At 38.0% G+C, this 14,738-nt stretch overlaps 1 protein-coding gene across 2 annotated transcripts in view; it reads left to right on the top strand.

The window, feature by feature from the left end:
• ZPBP (zona pellucida binding protein) overlaps positions 1 to 14,738 on the top strand; it is an 81,523-nt gene continuing 66,785 nt past the window's right edge. For both annotated transcript variants that reach the window (XM_047752693.1, XM_047752692.1), the window contains exons 1-3: positions 1 to 296; positions 2,587 to 2,667; positions 10,496 to 10,621. In XM_047752693.1, coding sequence (XP_047608649.1) covers positions 170 to 296; positions 2,587 to 2,667; positions 10,496 to 10,621 — 334 coding nt within the window. In that variant the 5' untranslated portion in view covers positions 1 to 169. The remainder of the gene's footprint in view (positions 297 to 2,586; positions 2,668 to 10,495; positions 10,622 to 14,738) is intronic.

The raw sequence follows: 14,738 nt of genomic DNA, 5'->3' as shown, positions 1-14,738 counted from the left end.
GCAGCCCGGGCCCCGCCCCGGGCCCCGCCCCCACCCGACGGAAGTCGTGGCCCTTCTCCCGACCTCCTTCCGGTTCGCTGCCCGCCAGCATCCGGAGGGTGGGTGGGCGCGCGCGCCCCCTAACGACCTTCTGCGTCGACGGTCGGCAGGCGGCGGCGGCGGCGTGTGGATGGAGGCCTCGGCCCCCGACCGGGCGCGGCGGGGCTGGCGGCGGGCCCGGGCCGCAGGCTCCCCCCTCTCCCGGGCCGCGGTGGTCCTCCTGCTCTCCGCGCTGGTGCTGCGGGCGCCCCCGTCAGGTGAGGCGTCGGCATCGGCGGCGGACGGCTCCCGAGGCTCCCGGAGGTTTTCGCATGTCACGTGCCTGCACCTGCTGATGGGAAGGCCTGTATCACCGACACCCACTGTACACTGAATAGGGTGTAGGTGCGGAGCAGAGGACTGGACATTGATGACGTATGGACTGGAGAGGTCGTTAAAACACCCACAGTTCAAGGTTTAAGGTTACATTGGCTGTTAGTAACCCTCGAATCAGCCCATGTTCCTTTGCCAGTTTTCCATGATGTACTGGGCTCGGGATCTCAGTATATTGCAAAATGAGTAGACAGCCCAAGGCTTTGTAATTTTCGTGGTTGTGGAGCTCCATCTATTGGTTTTACCTAGAAAACACAGGCTTCTTTTTTTTTTTTTAATAAATCTTTTATTTGCTTCCTGGTTTTTGCAGTGTCACAGCAAGGCTTGCAAAGACCTTCCCAATCTGGCCCTGCCTTCCTCTTCTGCCTCCCAGCACTGTTTCCTCCAGGTTTAAGGGTCCTGGTTTTTTTCTCCCAGTTTTTTTGGAAATATAATTGACATACAGTATAATTTTAGGGCATACAGCGTAATGATTTGATTTACATCATGAAGTGACTATCACAATAAGTTTAGGGAATGATTAGGTACACAATTAAATAGAAAAATTTTTTTCTTGTGTTGAAAATTTAGGGTTTTCTCTCAACAGTTCATAAATGTCATGCAGCAGTGTTAATTACATTAATCATATGCGTAGTGCATTCCTTAGTACTTAACAACGAGAAAATTTATACCTTTTGACTGCCACCTACTGAATGGGAGAAGATATTTTCAAGCAATATATACCCAATAAAGGGTTAATACCCAAAATACATAAACAACATGCAACGCAACATCAAAAAACAAACGATCTGATTAACAAATGGGCAGAGGATCTGAATACACATTTTTCCAAGGAAGGTATACAGGCATATGAAAATATGCCTGCTGTCACTAACCATCAGGAAAATGTCAATCAAAACCATGTGGGCAGTTACCTCACACCTGTCAAAATAGCTATCATCAAAAAGACAGCAAATAAATGTTCAAGGTGGTGCTGCAGAGAAAAGGGAACCCTGGTGCCCTGGGGCGGGAATGTAAATTGATTCAGTAACTATGGAAAGCAGTATGGAGAGTCCTCAAAAAATTACAAGTAGAACTGCTATATGAGCCAACAATACCATTCTAAAATTTTAATCTGAAGTATGCTTCCCTATGTTAATTGGAGTGTTATTTACAATATCCAAGATATGGAAGCAACTTAAGTGCTCGTCCATAGATGAACGGATAAAGAAGACATATGTACATACAGTGGACTATTACACAGGCATAGAAAATAGCAAAAGCTGCCATTTGCTCCAATGGGCATTATGTTAAGTGAAATAAGAGAAAAATACCACCTGATTTCACTTATATGTAAATCTAAAAAAATGAAACAAATGAGAATGCATGTATCAAAATAGTTATAGCTAGAGAGCAAAGAGGTGTTTGCCAGAGGGGAAGAAATAAATAGGGAGATTAAGAGGTACAAACTTCCAGTTGCAAATTGAATGAGTCACAGATATGAAATATATAGTGTGAGGAATATGGTCAATAGCTATGTAATGTCTTTGTGATTTATCATAACTAAACTAATGGTGGTGGTCATTTTGAAATGTACAGAAATATCAAATCATTTTCTTGTATAATAAGAACTAACAGAGTGTTGGAAGTCAATTCAAAAACAAAAAACTCATTGAAGAAGAGATCAGATTTGTGGTCACCAGAGGCAAGAGCGGGGGGAGTTGGATGAAGGCAGTCAAAAGGGACCGGTTCTTGATATGTTGACATAAACACTTAAACTACTGTCTCTTGAGCTTATAATAAAATAAGGAAGAATTGGAATATAATGTAGAGTGAGTGTTACAAGAGAGGTGCTGATGATGTATTATGGAAGCTAAGAGATAATAAGTACAAAGAGAAGTCTTGAGGGAAGAGGGACTTGTGATTTGAGTCTTGAAAGGTGGGGACCTCAGTTTTTAAAAATGGGACTATTCTAAGTGGATGTATAAAAAGCTGGAGATGAGACATAAAAGGGGAAGGAGTGGGTATGCTTATTTCATTGGAGCCCATGAAGGAGATAGAGTTGGAACAGAGATGCAGAATGTCAGTTCCCCTTCAACAAATATAAAATAGACTGTGACATGATACTATCTGAATGTCTTGAAATTTATCATAAGCCAGATTTTTGATCATTTCTCTCCTTTTTGTTTTTGATAGTTGGACATTTGGATCGATTACCAAGAAGTTTTCACTTGACCCAAGAATCAGCGAAAATAGTGGGATCACCAAATTTTCCAGGTATTAATAAACTGATTTGCAGTAATTGTAAGAAAGTAATTGGCATTTGCTTAAGTTTTATCTGTCTTTTGCAAAAGGCTAAGGTCCCCCAGTTATCCTAGACTCCGTGGCCCTTTTCCTTCTATGGACGTGGATTAAAGTTGTTTCCATAGACTTACAGTCTGATTCTATTTGCTATAACTGCTTGCGTGTGCAAAAATAATTATTTCTAAAAGTAATCTAGTTAAATTTGTCTGCAGTGTTTTTTATTGTTATTGTATAATAAATAATATTAAATACATGCAGTTCTTAAGCTAAAACTTTTTTCAGATGAGATCTACATATATCATAAATATTTTGTATGAATAAGATTTTACAGTAGCTACATGAGGCATAGTATCTATAACTTTTTTTGTGTATATTTTTTATTGAGGTAAAATTTCTTAAAGTATGCCATTGAGTAGTTTTCACTCTATTGACCAGGCTGTGAAACCATCCGCTATTTTATAGCATTTTCATAACTCTAAAAAGAAACAACCCATGTATTAAGGAGTCACACTTCAGCCTTTGGAAACCACTAATCCACTTTCTGTCTCTTATGAATTTACCCATTTTGGACATTTCATATAAATGGAATCATACATTCTGTGTTTTGTGTGTGGCTTCTTTCACTTAGTATGATGGTTTCAAGGTTCATTTATGTTATAGAATGTATCAATATTTCATTTTTATAAGGATATACTACAATTGTATATCTATCAATTGTTGGATTTTTAGGAAGTTTCCGCTTTTTGACTATTTTGAATAATGCTGCTATGAACACTCCTGGAAAAGTTTCTGTGTGAACATATGTTTTCAGTTCTCTTAGGAGTATACTCTTGGGAGTATAGACCTAGGAGTAAAATTTCTGGGGCATATGGGAACTCTATGTTTAACGTTTGAGGAACTGCCAAACTATTTTTCAAAGAGTTTGAACTATTGTACTTTCACACCAGAAACTTGCGAGGATTCAAATTTCCCAACATCCATGTTAACATTTATTATTGTCCATCTTTCTAAATTGTAGCCACCCTATGTCTGTGAAATGGATTCTCATTGTGGTTTTTACTTGCGTTTCCCTGATGACAGATGATGTGGAACCTCTTTTCAAGTGTTTATTGACTGACCATTTGGACACCTTCTTTACAGAAATGCCTATTCAAGTCCTTTGCCCATTTTTTTACATTTTGTTTTTTCAAATGATTTTTATTTTTTCCATTATAGCTGGTTTACAGTGTTCTGTCAGTTTTCTGCATCATGCTCAATGACAAGTGGCTAGATTTGGTTCCCCGTTCTATACAGCAGGATATCTTTACTTATCCATTCCAAATGCAGTAGTTTGCATCTATTAACTCCAGACTCCCAGTCCATCTCATTCCCTCTCCCTCTCCCTTGGCAACCACAAGTCTGTTCTCCAAGTCCCTGAGTTTCTTTTCTGTGGAAAGGTTCGTTTGTGACATATATTAGATTCCAGATAAGTGATATCATATGGCATTTGTCTTTCTCTTTCTGACTTACTTCACTTAGTATGAGAATCTCTAGTAAATCTGGCTGTCTTTCATATTATTGAATTGGAAGAGGTTTTTTGTTTTTGTTTTGTCATACAAAAACAGTCCCTTATCAAATTCTGGATTTTCAAATATTTTCTTCTATTCTGTGGATCATGTTTTCGCTTTTTAAGGGTGTTCTTTAAAGTGCTCATTTTAAACTTGTTAAAGCTTAATTTCTATTTTTGTTTAGTGTTGGTGCTTTAGAAGTCATGTATCAGAAATGATGGCTTAATCAACAGTCACAAAGTGTTACTCCTATGGTTTCCTTAAAAGAATTTCATAGTTTTGGTGCTTACATTTAAGTTGTTGATCCATTTTGAACTAATTTTTGCATATGATATGAAGCAGAGGTCCAACTTCACTTGTTTTCTGTGTGGAGATCCACTTGTTTCAGCACCATTTGTTTAAGAAGCTTTTCCTTCTCCATTGAATGTCTTTGGTGCCCTTGTTGAAGAGCAGTTTGCCGTAGATGTATGTTTTGTTTTGCTTTCTTTTTTTTGTCTTTTTTTTTCACCTTTTCTAGGGCCGGTCCCGAGGCATGTGGAGGTTCCCAGGCTAGGGGTCCATTCAGAGCTGTAGCCGCCAGCCTACACCAGAGCCACAGCAACGCGGGATCCGAGCTGCGTCTGCAACCTACACCATAGCTCACTGCAACGCCGGACCCTTAACCCACTGAGCAAGGCCAGGGATCAAACCCGCGACCTCACGGTTCCTAGTCGGATTCGTTAACCACTGTGCCATGACGGGAGCTTCCAGATGTATGTTGTTTGATGGACTCTAAATTCTATTCCATTGGTAGATATGTCTGTCCCTCTTCCAGTACAACGCTGTCTTGGTGATGATTTCTTTATAGTATTAAGTTTTGAAATTATTACATGTGACTCTTTCAAAGTTGCTCTTTTTCAAGATTTTCTTGGCTATTCTGGGTCCCATGAAATTCTATGTTATTCTAGATACAGCTTTGTCAATTTTGGGGAAAAAAGCCTATTGGGATTTTAATAGGAATTGCATTGAATCTGTAGATCAGTTTTGGGCATATCAACACTATAGAGTCTTCCAAATCATGACATGTTGTGTTTTTTCACTTATTTAGGTATTCTTAATTTTCCCTCAATGACGTTTGTTTTCAGTATATGTCTTCTTGTACTGCTTTTGTTTAATTTATTTCTAAACATTTTATTCTTTTTATGCTATTGTAAGTAGAATGCTATTCTCAATTTAGTATTTGGATTGCTCACTGTTAGTTGTTTTTGACAAATGCCTTTGGGGAAAAGGCTTTTTACAGTGGGTGAGCTCCAAGTTAGGTCATGTAAAGATAGCTTGGTGAGCGGTACCTTCCAGGGCACTGCCAGAAAGGTCAAATAATGACAGTTCTCTGGGAAGGAGGCATTGAAGTCCATCTTTCCCGATGTTCCCCTTTAGTAGCTGCCAGGCTGCTGGTTCCTATAATGACTGTGGCAGATTGGTTTTCAAAGTTAACTACAGAGCCGGGAAGGGGTAACAGGAATAGAGAAACTTAAAATGCTATAAGCTCACTGCTTTTACCAGGTGTTTTAGTTGCTAGGGCTTGTGTAACCAATCACCGCAGACGGGGCGGGTTAAATAACAGAAATGTGCTGTCTCACAGTTCTGGAGGATAGACGTCCAGTTGAGGAGGTGTGGTTGGGTCCCGCCATGGTCCCTAAGGGAAGGACCTGTTCCAGTTCTCCTTCCTTGGCTTGGAGATGGCTTTCGTTTTTCCACTGTATTTGTCTGCGTGTCCAGATTTCCTCCTTCTGTAAGGAGACCAATCGTATTGGATTTGGGCCTACCCTAATGACCTTATTCTAACTTGATTACTTCTGTAAAAATTCCGTCTCTAAATAAGTTCACTTTCTAGGTGTTGGGGATTAGGACTTAAAGATATGAATTTAGGGAGAGGCATAATTCAACCCATCAAACCGAGATTCAGCTGTTTTTCTTGAATACATTTTTCCTGGGTTGCTGCAGGTCTTTGACTAATTTCCGGAGTTCTATAAATGTTAATTCTAACGGTATGTGCCATTTTCCTCATTTCCTTTATGAAGGGGATTATTTTTTGGAGTTTCTAATTCTGCCGTTTTCACTGATACCACACTTTTAACACAGCTTTTGTTTTAAAACTACAGCTTTTAAACCTGAATTATAATAGTTACATATAACTAACTTCCCTTTTTATTGCTTTCTCTTATTGGATGTGCTTAAATTTATCCTTGCAGTGAATTAACATTTCAGGCGGGTGTGTATTTTTTACATCACAAAGCATATTGTTACCTGTGTGACTAGGTGAGCCTCTGTAAAAGGCTCACCGCCTAATTTGTCTTGTGTAGAATTTCTTTGGTGTTTTCTGTTATGCAAAGTGACACTATCTGTCTGTGGAGGCCAGTTTCCCATTCTGTGACCCTGTCTTTCCCTTGTTCTCTCTTCACTTACTGTTTTTGACCAGGTGGTCTTCTGTTTTCACCCACCCGTGTATCCACTCACTCAGTAATAATTTTACAGCTGTACTTTCAGTTCATTACATTTTTGGCACGTGTGACGAATACCTTTTTGAATATTTCATTTTGTGCATGTTCAGAAGGGGTCCGGGTCTGTGGTGTCCTGGAGTAGAAGTTCATCATCAGAGGCCTGAGCACTCTCAATGCCATTGAAATCGCACTTCAAAGTGGCCGCCCCAGTTCACACCTCCTCCAGCATGGAGTACCACCCAGGTTTCCCACTTTTGCTAAACTGAAAGTTGTTACCTGTGCACATCATTTTCCTGCTGTTTTCAAAGGAGTCCATTTCCTATTTATATTCTGGTTATAAATTCATTATTATCTTTGTTTCCAGCATGTTCTCCCAGATGTCAAACTGGTGATGCTTTTAATCCCAGATGTTACCTTTACCTGTGTTATAGGATTGAGCAGAAATTGTTAATACTTCAGGAGTTGAGTTCAGTACTTTTTTTAATATGAAAAATTAATGCTTTTTTTCGTTGAGTCCTTCCATATCTCAAATACATAAGGGTATTATTTTACATTTTCTTTAAATAATGATTTCCTTTAAATCTTCAGTCTATTTGGAATTTATTTTTGGTATGTGGTGTGAGATATAAATCTAATTTCAGTTTTGTTTATATATTGAGATAGTTTTTAAACATGATTTATGAATAATCTATTTTTTCTCCACTGACCTAAGGTGCTACTCTTATTATATAATAGTCTTTTCATACTTGCTTTTTCCCCTAGACCCACTATTCTTTGTTCCTACAACAGAACACTTTGTTATAATTAGTATGGCTTTGTAATTCATCTTAATAGCTTGTAAAAACTTGTAATGCTATTCATTCCTCTGCTTTTCTTCTATAGAATTGTCTTAGCTATTTAAGAACCTTTAATTTTCCAAATACATTTTTAGAATCAGTCTTCAAGAGTTTCTTTAAAAATTCTTCTGGATTTTGCTTATAACTATGTTGCTTATATCTGTCAATAGAGGGATAGGTTGGCATCTTTACAATTGCAAGTGTGCACTCCCGTGATTAGGCGTGTGGTCTAACTGCTTATCTCTTGAGGGAGTGTGAACTTGTTCCTCACGTTGGTCTTATCTGAGCAAAGGTTAACTTCTGTTTAGTGCTTTCTCAGTGTTACCTTGTTTCCTGTTGTATAACTTAAGGTGCTGTTACTGATGTAGAGAAAAGTTATTTATTTTTGTATGTTGATCTTGCATTGGGAAACTCTTCTGGATTCACTTATGTTTTCTGTGACTTACGTATGTACAGAGGTTAGTAGGGTCTCGAGGAAGCAGCAGTAGTGGTATGAGGTACTTGGACTGCCCAAGCCAGAGCAGAAAGGATGAGGTGTGCTGAGTTTCCGGTGAGGCGTGGTCGGAGTGGCCGGGCATGGCTAGGGCAAGGAGTGTGAAAAGAGACGTAATGAGGTGTGTGTAAAGGACGGATCCTGGAGAGGAAAGCCAGTAAGCTGTGCTGGGGAGCGACGCTGTCATACAAGAGACACTCATTCCAAGGCGAGAAAAGAAGAGACATTTAAACCAAGGTAAGCAGGAGATAAGTAAGAAGAGAAATTAATAAGAGATCAGAGAAGAAAATAAGTTGAATGGACCCCAGAGTTGCCTTTGGAGCAATTAGTAGACACATTTTTTGGTAACTGTTTCATGAGAGAATACCAAAAGTACAATAATATTGTGAATAAATAAAGATATCATAAAAGTTAAAATCATAACTGAATATTCTTAACCATTTTACATAATAAACTTGTAGGGAATAGCTAATAAAATGTAAGTTTCTAAAACAGACTTGATTAAATTACTTAGTAAATTCGTAATTAAATTCTCCTGCTTGGCAATCAAAAAATGTGTTCTCCTACATCCTTCCTTGCCAAAAAACTACCAGGCTACACAGTTTTCCAGGGACAAAACACTTTACGTATTCTTTCAGAGAAAATTCCTAGGAGAAAATCTGCCTAGTTCATTTTATATGGCTATTATAATCTTAGATGGCTGTCTTAATAATACTAAATAATAAATATCAAATTTGTACTGAAATTGGAAAAATGCAAAGGATGATATAAGAAAATTTATACACAGTTACATTTATAATATAGATGCAAGTATCCCAGGAAAACAAATAACAAAGGGTAGAGGGGACCTTTCTTTTCTTTTTTTTTTTTTTGGTACTTATTTTTTTCATTTTTTGTATTATAGTTGATTTACAATGTTCTGTCAATTTCTGCTGTACAGCAAAGTGTCCTGGTCATACATATATATGTGTATATATACATTCTTTTTCTCATATTATCATGTTCCATCACAAGTGACTAGATATGGCTCCCTGTGTCATACAGCAGGATCTCATTGCTTATCCACTTCAAATGCAATAGTTTGCATCTACTAACCCCAAACTCCCTGTCCATTCCTCTCCTTCCCTTCCCCCTTGGCAACCACAAGTCTGTTTCCATGTCCATGAGTTTGTTTCTTTTCTGTAGATAGGTTCATTTGTGCCTTATATTAGATTCCAGATATAAGTGGTATCATATGGTATTTGTCTTTCTCTTTCCGACTTACTTCGCTCAGTATGAGAGTCTCTAGTTCCATCCATGTTGCTGCAAATGCAAATTTCATTCTAAATTCTTATGGCTGAGCAGAATTCCGTTGTGTACATGTACCACAGCTTCTTAATCCACTCCTCTGTTGATGGACATTTAGATCGTTTCCATGTCTTGGCTGTTGTGAGCGGTGCTGCAATGGACATAGGGGTGCATATGTCTTTTTGCATACATCTTTTTTCCATAGTGGTTGTATAGAGGCAAACTTTCTTAACCTAAGCAAGGTGAGTTACCTAAAAACTGCGTTCAGCAAACTTCATGCTGTGTGGTGGAAGTTTAGATTACTCTGTTTAGACCTAAGGAGAATTTTGATTCTCATAAACAACTTTTATTTTCCTGGATCACAGATATCTTAGTATGTGGTTGATCAATGCTGTTAGAACTTTTACTAAAGGCTTCCTGATGAGTAAATTCAAAACAATTGACTCTTTACTGTGTTCCTTTTGTATTTCATAGACTATTACTTTTGCTTGTTTAATGAGCAATATTCTTTGAATTTTAAAACAAGTGGGGAAAATGCTTAATAATTAAAAATCCATCAATATTTGTCAATTTTTAATCATATTTATAATTTTTAAATTCAGTATATTGTGTTGTGTCATTGTGAATAATGTATTATTCCCCTTATCTAAACAGAATTTATCCTGTAAATTTCTTTGAGATTTGATCTTTTGCAAAACAGATTAAGTCTAGATATAGAATTCTCTTAATACTCCCTAATTAAAATAATTTTCTGACGAGTTCTCTGATAGCTTGGTGGTTAAGGATCCAGCATTGTCACTGCTGTGGCTAGGGTCACTGCTATAGCACAGATCTGATCCTTTGCTGGGGGACTTTTGTGTGCCATGGATATGGCCAAAAATTTCTTTTTTCTGAGAATAGAATAAGTTAGTGTGTATGAACTCTGAATAAAAAGACCAATGCATTATACTGAGATACGCTCATAATCCCAAATAAAATAAGTGTATATTTTTGAATGTTAGTTATATGTAATGCAATGAAATTTAGTCTCATCTAGTAATAGCAATAACCCAAAGAAACCTTATGAAAACATGTAACTGAAACTACAGAAATGTAAGCCATTATAGAGCATAAATGAACATAAAATATTATTGGAACATTTTAATATTGTGTTTTCAGTGAAAGTATATGTTATGCTCCATCAAAAGAGTCCACATGTGTTATGTGTAACCCAACGGCTGCGGAATTTTGAACTGGTAGACCCATCATTCCAATGGCATGGGCCAAAAGGAAAAATCGTTTCAGGTAGGATTCTGTTTCAGTTGTCAAACTAAAAATGTGTGAAATGTACTCAGAACAAAAAGAATATTTGTATCTCATATACAAGTGTCAGCTTACTTCTTCTTCCTGTGATGTCTTTCTGGAGTTAGAATCCAACAATGTAGGTGGAGTGACCATTTCCACAGATCTTAATTTGAGATAGAGATACGCTGGATGACTAAACTGGAGACGTTGCGAAGCATTCAGATTTCAAAAAAGTTCCTTTTTTTGGTGAAGTTCATAGAGTCATTTTGAAAACTTCAACTAGTCTTTTGTTAGCAAAGAATGTGTGAGGAAGTAAATATGATTCTGGTTTTTGTTAAAAATACAAAGGAGCACTTTGAGCTCTAGATTTATAACTATGGTCTTGCTTGTTTTATGCAGCCCCATGTAGGGAAAACTTGAGACTTTATTAGTAGTTATGATTTTATGTATTTTTTGATCTTATATTTCATTCTGTCCAAAATCCTGACCAAACAATATGGATTCTATTTGAATTAAGCTTAAATATTATTATCCATTTTGAGAAAAAAAATGCTGAATTTAACATTCAGTATATTAGTATAAAAACATACTTTTAAATGTACAGCATGGATTGGCAGTAGTTGTGGAATAATATATTATTGATGTTGTGCTTACAAAGAGGAAATTTAATACTTGGGTCTTTATCCAGAGGAGGAGATGGACTTGAGACATCTAAATAGTAACCTTAGAGTTTGCAAATTTTTAAGAAAATAAGATATTATTCTCATGAGATAACTTTTTTCCACATAGATATTACTATTGGTATGACTGATTTGATGAACGTTTTCTCCTTTTAGCTTCTTGTTATATTATTTTGAGATGCCTGTCTTACTTTTATTATAATTTTTCATTTGCTAAAAGCTGATTCGTTTTTGCAGTATAGTTTAAAAAACTGGTTTTGGAGTTCCCATCGTGGCTCAGCGGTTAACGAACTTGACTAGCATCCATGAGGATGCAGGTCTGATCCCTGGCCTCGATCAGTGGGTTAAGGACCTGGTATTGCCATGAGCTGTGGTGTGGGTCGCAGATGCAGCTTAGATCCCGCATGGCTGTGGCTGTGGTGCAGGCCGGCAGTTGCAGCTCCGATTTGACCCCTAGCCTGGGAACCTCCATATGCTGTGGGTGCAGCCCTAAAAAGGCAAAAAGACAAATAATAATAATAATGATGATGATGATAATAAAAGCTGGTTTTGTTTTCAGCCTTAGTGAAAATTCGTAGAACAATTTTCATCCTAAATATCTGCTCAAGGAAGCACCTTTTTGCGTTACCTCCTGAGGAAATTTTTCTTTCTTACTCTATTCACCAGGTTTTCTTTCTCTCTCTCTTCTCTCCGCCACTCTCTCTTCCTTCCTCTTCCTTTCCCCCCTCCCTCCCCTTATTGGTATTTCGGGTAATGCTTGTGGGTGAAAACCTACAGGTTTATGTTGTGGACTTGGACAGAGGAAAGCAACATATGCTTTTCCTGTGAAGAAACATTCATGGGAAATATTTATTCTGAAATATTTTTAATTCATATTTAATAGAGATGAACAATTTCAGTTGTACATTACTATAATATTTTACGTTGACGCTAAAATGCTGCAGGTTTAAAGAGTTTCTCCACTCTTAAGTTAGGTGGTGTGTCTTCAGAGTGAATTATTCAGCTCTTAGTGGGAGACTCGGTGGTGGAGGATGCGTGCTGAGCTATCAGGGGCACAGAGAGCGGCCGGCAGCTCTGCCTGACTGCACTATAGCGCACAGGAAGCAACCAGCAGAGGGCAGTGGTGTAAACCCGAAGAGGCTGGGCCGTTAATGTAAATCAGGGGCGGGGCCACGTGCAAAGGCATCGGATACTGAAAATATAATCATATTTTATTTTTATTGCTCTCTGATAGCACAGTATATAATGCACACATGTATATTAAACATATTTTACACTAGATTCCAAAACTCTTGTGAGTTCAAAAATAGAAGCATTTAAGTGTTCACTTGTTGTGTTGTAATTTGTCACTCCTTTGATGTGGAAATTGAAGTGTGAAACACATTCTTCTCTAAGATGCCAGGCCAGATCTTACAGTTTGAATTGCAGAGTGTAGTATGTAAGTGAATTTTGATTCCTTAAAGTGATATTTTATTTTACTCACTTTCATAATGGAAAATAGATGTTCAGAAGCATAGCTATTTCCAGGTAAGGACAAAAGCATATTGATGCAACGCTTTTGTATTTATAAAAACAGTTCCAGACAGCCCTGGAATTCCGACATCATGATTCTAGTTTGGTTTTCAGTACAGTGTCACATCATAGTTCCCTGCTGCGTTCAAGCTCAGTCCTGTCATTGTTCTTGCAGAAAGACCTGGGAAATGTCCAATTTCCTTAGAGCTCGAAAAACAGAGACCGTCTCTGGACTTAGTTACCTTAATTGTGGACATTCCAAAGATAGTTCCCTAAGCTTGAACCGAAGGGGTGTGTAGTTACGGACCTGCACACTTCTTTGGAAAGAAATTCTCAGATTGTTCGGATGAGTTGTTAAGTGTAGGGGCCGGCCAAGTCTTAGATTGGTCGGCTCGGTACCCCCCCCCCCCACCCGGTCTCTCTTGTGGTATTCTTCTCTCTTTCTTCCAGTATTTTTTTTTTTTTTTTGTCTTTTTAGGGCCACACCCATGGCACATGGAGGTTCCCAGGCTATGGGCTGAATTGGAGCTACAGCTGCTGGCCTATTCCACAGCCACAGCAAGGCCAGATCTGAGCTGCGTCTGCAACCTATACCACAGCTCATGGCAATGCCGGATCCTTAACCCATTGAAGGAGGCCAGGGATCAATCCTGTGTCCTCATGGATTCTAGTCCGGTTCATTAACCACTGAGCCACTATGGGAACTCCCAGTATTTTTTCTTTATTGCAATAAGACCTGTACCTCTGACTCCAACCCTGATACTGTTTTGATGAATGAATGCTTTTTGGTGTGTGACTTTCCCACTTTTCCAAATGATCACACAAGCATATGTAAGCACCTCCCCCCCCCCACATGTTCAGCTTTACCCTGTAACTGCAAATGAGATCATATATTATACCTTCCTCTACCTTACGATTTTTATTATGAAGCATCTGATATATACAAATCTGTATAAGATATATGTTATGCAGCATGATAAAACAGATATCCTTGAACTTGCTATAAAAGCCAAGATATACCATTATCAAGACCATTGAGCCTTCTGAATGTTTAAAAATCCCCATTCATCTGTCCCCAGCCCCTGTCAGGTAAACACTATCCTCAACGTTTAAAATATGTTCCTTAGCTTTTCTTTATGCATTTCCTATATATTTAATTACACACTCGCAAGTTCATATACATGTGTGTGTGTGTATTCATGCATAGAGTAAATGCACATATTTATGTCTATATAAATATAGATATATGTATGGATGCATTCAGTGAGTTTATTTTTCCCTTAGTGTTTTTATTTTGAATTTTCTAAAAATAATAAACACACAGTTTATCATGTGTCAGATACTGTGCTAAGCAGTTTACACATATGAATCATTTAAATCTCACAGCAGCTCTTTGCAGTAAGTACAGCTGTTTAACCCATTTTATACGTAGAAAACAGAGGCAGCGAGAGAGCAAGGTACTGCTCTGGACATCTTTCCAAAGTGTGATGCTTTTAACATTTTTAAAATAAGGTGGTCAGAGGATGCTTTCTTACAAATTGTGTGATAACAGATTTTCCGGCTGTCGTAATATTTAACGTTGTAGGAGGCATTCAAATATGTGTTTGTATTATTATTAATTGATGCCTCCGGCTTGCGAAATTTCTATTTCAAATGATTGCCAGGGAGTGCAGAGCCTCATTGCTGACATGATATTCTAAAATTTCTTCACATTTGTAGGCACCTTTTATCATATTACTGTGGTGCATCTGTCCGTGTCTGCTGAAATGCATAGAAAACTTAAAAAACCTTTTAGTCTGTGTTAAAAATGAGACAGCATGTTATGGTAAAGGTGTACTCTTTCGTCAAAAAATATTCATGAAGAAATAGGCAATACAGTGGAAGTGTAGTCTAAATTTGTACCACATGTTCAGCTTCGTCCGGGA

Source organism: Phacochoerus africanus, chromosome 11 (assembly GCF_016906955.1).
Source record: "Phacochoerus africanus isolate WHEZ1 chromosome 11, ROS_Pafr_v1, whole genome shotgun sequence".
Taxonomy (NCBI): domain Eukaryota; kingdom Metazoa; phylum Chordata; class Mammalia; order Artiodactyla; family Suidae; genus Phacochoerus; species Phacochoerus africanus.
This window is presented reverse-complemented; position numbering and strand designations above follow the sequence as displayed.